The 8,928-nt window shown below is 40.9% G+C and overlaps 1 protein-coding gene across 1 annotated transcript; it reads right to left on the reverse strand.

Moving 5' to 3' along the window:
* Positions 1-265: 265 nt before the first annotated feature.
* LOC129179388 (gastrula zinc finger protein XlCGF8.2DB-like) lies at positions 266-4,420 on the reverse strand. The gene is made up of 2 exons (XM_054772588.1): positions 4,159-4,420; positions 266-1,828 (listed from the first exon to the last, which is right to left on the reverse strand). Exons 1-2 carry the CDS (start codon positions 4,334-4,336, stop codon positions 945-947), a joined length of 1,062 nt encoding a protein of 353 aa, XP_054628563.1. The 5' UTR covers positions 4,337-4,420; the 3' UTR covers positions 266-944.
* Between the last annotated feature and the right edge of the window lie 4,508 nt (positions 4,421-8,928).

An 8,928-nucleotide genomic window follows, 5' to 3' on the forward strand; every position in this document is an offset into this window, starting at 1 on the left:
TCATTTCAAGTTTTTATCACATAATTATGGCTTTTTTCTGCACAATTTTGGCTTTGTCTCATAACTGTATTTCTTATCTCACAATTTTGACTTTTTATGTCATAATATGACTTTGTATCTCATAATCTTGAGGTTTTATTTTGTAACTTCGGCTTTTTATCACATAATTCTGACTTTTTATGTCAGGAATATGACTTCCTTATGGGCGAGGAAGAAAGAAAAGTTCCAGGGAGGTCACCACCTTTATTTACAAAGAATGGGAACTCAATATAAAAAAACGCTACAAGTAAAAATACAAGAATTAAAATGAAATGAAATCATAACGAGACCAGACAACCTCAAATCAGAGCACAACAAAAGAGAACCGAAAACTAAATATCAACAGCATGCGTCATGAATATGGAAGCTACGATCAGCGTTTTATGCTGCCGATGCCGACCATCCATGAGCGAGATCGGCCGATACCGATCTCAATAGTACACTGTTATTTACCAAGCACATCTCCACTCAGAGTGTGGCCATCGCCTTCATGCAAGGCATCAAGTCTGAAATCAAACACGCTGGCACGGACTGGCCTAGCCTGTGGCGTAGCCTGTGTCGAGCCGCCACAAGGAAGCCATTGAGGTTTTTACAGACTAGCGTTGATTCTCGCGACAAAGTGCGTCCCTCGTCAGCTCAACACGGGTGTTGGCAACCCTACGCGACACAGCACGCTTGTAGGGCGTGCCACCGCTCGGTTTTTCGGAAAGGCATTTATCGGCATACAGTATACCGTTCACGTGGGTTTTAAGGAAATTGTGTTGTTGTGTCCGTATAAAATGTTGTAAATCTTCACTAAGCAGTCACATTTAGCTGCTGTTCATACGCGGCACACTAACTCGAGCCCCATGAGGGAATCTGGCATCATGCACACAGCAGAGCTCGCTAACTGCCCAGGAAGACCTTTATTCTCCGTCGTGTGTCCGCACATGCGCTGTCAATGTCTTCTTATAAGAGTAACTTTTACCGCAGGCTGAGCAACTAAAAGGTTTTTCTCCCGTGTGCGTCCTTTTGTGCGCAATCAAAGAGACCTTCTCGCCAAAACTTTCGCTGCAAATTGAGCAAACAAAAGGTTTTTCCCCCGTGTGCGTCCTCATGTGAGCTATCATGTTAGCCTTTTTGGAGAAGGTTTTACCGCAAACCGAGCAACCAAACGGCTTCTCTCCCGTGTGTGTTCTCAAGTGCGACAGCATGTGCGCCTTCTGAGTGAAGCCCTTGCCACAAACCGAGCAAGGAAAGGGTTTTTCTCCCATGTGCGTCCTCATGTGCTGAGTCACGTTGCTCTTGCGAGAAAAGCTGTCACCGCAAACGGAGCAAATAAAAAGTTTCTCTCCTGTGTGCGTTCTCATGTGTGACACCATAGTAGAATGGTGAGAAAATCTTTGGCCGCAAACGGAGCACCTGAAGGGTTTTTCTCCCGTGTGCGTCCGCATGTGTTCGCTCAAATGGCTCTTATAAGAAAACCTCTTCGCACAAACCGAACAGGTAAACCGTCCCTCGTGGGCCTGGTTCTTCGAGCGTTTCAGCACGCCAGCGTGAGTCCTCATATCGCCTTCGGCATCGCCGCTCACAGGCTCTTGGATGTCGTTGGGGCAACGTGACGTTGCGTCGTCGCTTTCTGATAGCGGAGCGACAAGGTTGTCTGCTCGCGGTTCGTCTTCGTGGTCTTCGATCTTCACGGAGACAACAGTCACACCGGCCTCCTCCTCCGGCCCGAGAAGACGCTCTCCCTTCTGAGAGGTCCAGAGTTCCTCCTCTTCCTCTTTAACGTGGGGGGGCTGCTGGATGTCTGCAGGACACAAACATCGCAAACAATGAACAGTGGCAGCACAGACCGCCCCCCCCAAAAAAACCACGAGCCAACAACCTCAGCGCTTGAATGTGGAGAGCATCGTTAAGGATGAGGATGGCATCATGGCGTCTACACACATGATGGAAGGATAACGAGGACGTGGTGATCGACAAGCTCTTTATTGCAAAAGCAAAACTTCTGTTGGTCGAACCGTGCCAAAACAACATCAGCAAACTCAACTGGCAGGTGGCTACAGCATCCTTGAGCATGTTCAAGGATGTCCATCATTTGGACTTTTTATCTCATAATTATGACTTTTTTTTATTCTAATAATTTTAACTTTTATTTCATAATTTGGATTTCTTATTCCATAATTTTGTCTCTCATAATTCTAACCTTTTATTTCATCATTTTGATTTTCTAGTTCATAATTTAGACTTTTTATCTCATAATGACGACTACCTTATCTCACAATTTTGACTTTTTATCGCATATTTTTAACTTCATCTCATAATTTAGACGTACCTTATAATTTTGACTTTGTCTCATTTCTGACTTTTTCTTTTGTGATTTCGACTTTTTATCTCACATCTATGAATTCCTTATCCCACAATTTGGACATTTTATCTCTTATGACTTCATATTTTTGACTTTTTATTCTATCATTTCAACTTCACACAATTCCAACTTATTATTTTATAATTTTGACTTTCCAGTTCACAATTTCCACTTTATCTCAAAATCTAATTTGTATCTCAATTATGACTTCCTTATCTCACAATTTGGAATTTTTTATGTCATAATTTCGACTTTTGATCACATAAACTTTTTATCTCATAACTTTGTCTTTATCTCATAATTATAACTTTTTATTTTATAATTTGGACTCTCTAGTCCAGGGGTGTCCAAACTATTTCCACTTAGGGCCGAATGCTGAAAAATCAAAAGATGCGGGGCCGCTTTTACATAAAAAAACAACCCAAACTTAATATTTAATATAATATATATATATTTACACATATAAAATATATTTATTCATTTTATCAGTGATAATATTATTTTGAAGTGTTTCTCCTTACATTACTTTTTATAAATATCTACATTCTATGTTTTTTTTCTCATACTAATATGCCTTCTCTTGATATTTTGACTTTATTATCATAACATTACAGCATTCACCCAACCTAATTTTCCTAAAATTTCAACTTAATTCTTTGTTTGGTTTGTTTCTTATGTTACAACTTTTTTCCTATAATTTTTCAGCTTTATGCTGTTTTTTTCTGTTAATATCATGACTTTATTCCCTTCATGTTTTGTCTTTGTTCTTGTAAAATTACTGCTTTTTTTTTCCATTTTTGCTGTCGTTTTTTATATTTTATTGTTTAATCGTATTGTTAGAATGTGCCAAGGGCCAGTAAAAAAACAGTCGCTGGCCGTAAATGGCCCCCGGGCCGCACTTTTGACATCCCTGCTCTTGTTCATAATTTCAACTTTTTACCTCATAATGAGACTTCCTTAGCTTACAATTGTGACTTATCTTGTAATTTTGACGTTTTATCTCATATTCATAACTGTATCTCGTAATTTATTTTAAAATCTGTACTTTGTCTCACATTACTGACATCTTATTTTGTAATTTCGACTTTTTATCTCCTATTTAATTCCTTACTTCACAATTTTGACTTGTTTTTTAAATCTCATATTTATAACTTTATCTCATAGGTATAACTTTTTGTGTTATAATTGTGACTTTTTAATCCCATAATGATGACTTTCCGTTGGGATATTTACTGCCAGGTGGCTGCGGGATCCTTGAGCATGTTCAAGGATCTGCTCTTATGGAAGCATCAGAGTGTTTCTTGTTGTCTTTTTTTTTTTTAAATACAGTTTCATGTAATTCTTCTATTTGTGTTTTTATTGCTGTGTTTTATGTCCTCGTGAGTTCTGTGTACATTGTGAGTGACTCAGATGTTAATTTACACCGCAGTTCCAACTTACACGAACATTTGACTTCAGTGTCACAGGAAGGGGCCATCTCTTTATTTGGACAAAATGCATCTTCTGGGGGTACACCACGTCAAAGCACACCTTTTTGGCTTTAGGAATAGTATTGTTTGCGTTCGTTGCTTAAAAAGGTACCATCAACACAAACTAACAGCGTGTGTGTGACACATTAACAGTACATTGGCCGCCATCTTGGATGACACGTTTACGCTACTGTGTTTAAAGAAATAAAATGCCTCCTTGTCGTCTCACTGACTCCGTGCATTTCAGATATGAAGTGCGTTAAACTATGACATGGACGGCTAGTAAATATACAAACATACCTTCAACGTGTGTCACAGCTTGAGTCTTGCAGCCAGCTTCCAGTTGTTGTCGCTGTCGATCGTTCTCCTCTCTCGTTCGAGAAAGTTCCTCTTCGTACGACGCCATCGTTCTCTCGAACAACGCGAATATTTCATCAGCTGCCGCCATTAGTCGCTCCTTCACCAACTCTTTCAACATTTTCTAATGTTTAACTCGACTCTACGACGTCGCCTTGGCCTTCGTTTGTTTTGGTTTCGGCAGCGTTGTTAACGTCCGCCTTTGTCTTCTTCGGAGGTTTTTACAACAGCCACGCAGCAACGACGTCACACTGCTGCCATCTGGTGGTAGTGCTGAACACCACACATGACAAAGTATATTGCTAAAAAAAAATTAAAGGAACACTTGGAAAACACATCAGATCTAAACTGGGGAAAAATGATGTTGAATATGTTTCCTGATAATAAGTGGGTGATGTATTAGTAACAAAATGATGCCACATCATTTGATAGAAATGAAAATGATCACCCTATAGAGGGGGGAAATCAAAGACACCCCAAAAATGAAAGTGAAAAAATGATGCAGCACACTGGTCCATTTAGCTAAAATGTCATTGTAGCAACTCAAAATGATTCTCAGTAGTTTGTGTGGCCCCCACGTGCTTGTACGCATGCCTGACAACGTGGGGGCATGCTCCTAATGAGACTATGGATGGTGTCCCCCCCCCTCTATAGGGTGATCATTTTCATTTCTATCAAATGATGTGGCATCATTTTGTTACTAATACATCACCCACTTATTATCAGGAAACATATTCAACATCATTTTTCCCCCAGTTTAGATCTGATGTGTTTTCCAAGTGTTCCTCTCATTTTTTTGAGCAGTGTATATTGCATGTCAATTAAACATTTAATGTATTGATTATAAAATGTTTCACATTATTGACTAAATTAAACATTTTACTTTAACATTTAAATGATTACTGATTTTTCTCCTACTGATGACCCCAAATGTAAGCCAATTGATTATGTATTGACAAAGTCTATAAGCAAAAATTTTTTTTTCAACGCAACAATAACAAGACAACAGCAAAAACAGTCAGATCAGATCGATTGATATTTTACAATTCTCTTCGACTTCTACTTTCGCAAAAAAAAAAAGAAAAAAAAGATGCTAAACCATTCCTGTGTACGCCAATATATGCTAAGCTATCGACACAAAACACTGATATCTTTACTTTGTGTTAATGGTGACAGAGCAAATTAATCAAATAAGTCATTAATAATGATGTCATTTCACTCCACAGTACAGTTTATCACAATCAGCGAGTAGGATTCCTTATTTATAAACGGAATATATTCGTAGTTAGAGTTAGAAAACCTGTTTAGCATCCTCTAAATACGGGTTTTTAACATTATTAGAGCCCTCTAGACGTGGACTAACACCCCTATAGTAACCTTTACCCTTGTATTATCCAATATAGCAGACATAAAAGGAGTAAATAAGCCATCGTGTGTTACCATAAATGTGTTCTGAGTGACGAGTGGACAGGAAGTGACATTGGGAGATTCAGAAATGAGTTTTAGCTTGCCTCAAGACATGAAATACCACCCCTGTAGCCACCTTTACACTCCTATTGCCCAATATAGACATAAGAGAAAATAAGACATAGAAATCCTGTTTACAACCATCTAAATACACTTTGTAACATAATTAGAGCCCTCTATACATGAAATCACAACCCTATAGTGACAAAATGTAGATGATATATGCTAGCATTGGGAGGGTTCCATGTTTTTTCTGGATAGCGTACGTATTGTCTCATTAATGTAACATTGCTGATATCTAGTGACTGCTGTAGAATACTACATATCACGTCCCGAATGTGTCTTCTGAATGCCTTATATTTGTATTTTTGTTTGTTTTTTTTAGCTTGAAAATGATGAATTTTGGCCAAGAATTGAGGATAAATTGACATGTGCGTATAGGTAAGCCTGTTTCTTTTCCTCGCTGCTGTACCACACATGCCGGATGACAAGAGGGTTCACTCTGCATGTGTCTGTGCATTGGTTCTATAGTGGAATGAACGGGGAGAGTGAACCCTCCTGTCAGCCATTCAGCCTCTTTGTCCCAGTATGTGGAGTTGGGGGCTGCTAGAGAGCGGATACACAGACAGTGCGCTAGCAGTTAGCAAGCAAACCCTAATGTGAATGAAGGCACAAAAGCCGAATGACACACCTCCAGTGTGGATGCGCAGCAGAGCCTTCGTCCCGACAGTTACTGAGGCGTCTGATCGGCCGAGTAAATATAAAAGGAAAGTGCGGAAAACGGTGCTCGCTCGCTTCACAAAGAAATGCAACCTTTCAGTACGGTTGAAAAGCCAGCATTTGGGGAAATGTTCGAAATGTTCAGAGAGTAGGAATTGCCTGGGGGACGTACATGCATATGTCACAAACACCAATTTGTATAATGGAGTGAAAGGAGACCATTTGAAGGACAACCAACATCATCGCATTTTACTGCGCCACTAGATACAGTATAGCCAAAAGTTTGGACACGCCTCCTCACTCAATGCGTTTGTTATTTTCATTTCAGATTCCTCAAAGTAGCTTTTTTGATAGCACTGGCTATACACTCCATATACTACATAACTGTGTGTGTGTCGTTTTTGTTGGAGTGTTTTTTTTCCTAAGAGACAGGGTCTGAATGGGCAACTTCTGTGTCAAGCATGTGGCTCACACCAGTACACTACGTTAGTACCACTCAAAATGTCAAAAAATTTCGATATTATCGATGATAATTTGTAGCACAATTATCCTGACAGGTCTACATGTGTTTTGGTTGCCTCTTTGCTAATGCCTCAAACCACCACTGTGTGCTTGGCATGCGGAGAGAAGCTGGTTGCTCCTTAACTTTGGTTTAAAGCTAGAAGCTATCCGAAGTGTTCCTCAACGCAGACGAAGACGTTCTTCCGGTGCAGACTGCCACCCAAAAAAAAGTCATGGTGAAAACACTCGGCACAAAACTCGCACTGATGGTGAGTCACTATTTCATGTGGAGCTTTTATTGGATTTACACGTCGGTAAAACAAACAATAAGATCGCAACGCCGCATGTGCGCTCTCACAGGCGACATTACATTTCTATGATCTGACAATCTTTTAGGACAAACTGGACAGAGAAACGTTTACTCTTCCGTTGTGTGCCATTTGAACCTTTCAGCGCCAAGTGAACAGAAAAATGAGCGTATGCTCATGTGTGAGCCCATCAGTATCCACTGACTACATTTTTTGGCCACAAACTGAGCAACTGTAAGGTTTTCCCACGTGTGTGTTCTCACATGTGATGCCACAGGTGAATGGCAGGAACGCTGTTGACGAGAAACTTCCACATGTGGTAACTCAAACGGCTGCTATAAAGAAAGCTTTCACCGCAAACTGAACAGCAAAAAGCTTTTTCTCCAGCGTGTAACTTCATGTGCGAGTAAAAAGGGTTCACGTGAAGAAAGCTTTTACCACAAATCCAGCAGGTAAAATGCTTTTTACCCATCTCCTCCTGAAAGCATTCTGACAGTGTTTTGCCAGCGTGAGTGTGTGCGACTTCAACATCAACTTTTGAGTCTGTATCGTCGCTCAAAGGCTTTAGGGTGTCGTCCCCGTGTTCATCTTCAACCTCGTCACTATCTGATAGCGGAGCTAAGAGGTTATCTGCTTGTGATTCGTCCCAGTGTTCTCCACCGGCTTCTGCTGTCATGTGTTGTGGTGAGCTTCTGCTTGGAGGCTCCTCGCTTGGACTGCGATGAAGCTGTGAGGACTCGGGTGGTTTGTCGTCATGTTCTACGGTCTTCACAGAGGCACCAGTCGGTGGCAGCTTGGCGGGATCAGTGAGAGAGTCTCCCTCCTGAGTTATCTAGAGTTTCTCCTTTTCGTCTTTAATGTGTGTGGGCTGGGGATTCTCCTGCGTCAAAGTGGAGCTCCACCCTGTGGCTGAGGGGGAATAGGTTTTCCTCCATGTGTGAATAAAAAAGGAAATACAGTATATTACCACAAATCCAGCAGGTAAAATGCTTTTTACCCGTCTCCCTCTGAAAGCGTTCAGACTGTCTGCTGTCAGTGCGAGTTCCTCCTTTTCCTCTTTTACATGGGGGGGCTGGGGATCCTCCTGTTGCTCTTGATGACCGATCGATTTCTGGACGTCTACGGGACACAACCACACTTGAGCTTGTGACAGGTCAAATCTTCTCCAGTTCATCACACACAGTTTTGTAGCGCCTCAAAGATCAGCCTCAATCTCCGTGTGAGACCCAGTGAATTAAAGAGATGGCTGTGGTTTCTCCACGAGTCATGACACGGCTTCTTTAACTCGCCGTTCATGGGGATGTCCCTTGATAATATGCTTTGCCGCTAACAGCACAAAGCTAACACAACATTTTGTATTTAAATACATATAATACGCCTTTTTACTATCAAAATGGCCCCTGTGTCCTTTTCCATATGCAGCCCTTGGTGGAAAAAGTCTGGACACCCCTGCTTCACGTTAACAGTACAGGACACCCTAACCTTTCATTTTTTGGAAATATGTGCCTTAACTGTTGGGGATGTTAACGTGTCGCTTGCAAACGAGGCGATGCTATGCCCGTCACGGTAACAAATTTTGCTGGTCGATAAATGTGCTACGAATTACCTGCGATCAATGATTTTATCAGCATTTTTGTAGACCATTTTCTTCATTAATGACTGTGGCATAATACAAGCCTTCCCTCAGCTCACCATGATCGGTTTTATCTTTGTTTTG

Source organism: Dunckerocampus dactyliophorus, chromosome 4 (genome assembly GCF_027744805.1).
Source record: "Dunckerocampus dactyliophorus isolate RoL2022-P2 chromosome 4, RoL_Ddac_1.1, whole genome shotgun sequence".
Lineage (NCBI taxonomy): Eukaryota > Metazoa > Chordata > Actinopteri > Syngnathiformes > Syngnathidae > Dunckerocampus > Dunckerocampus dactyliophorus.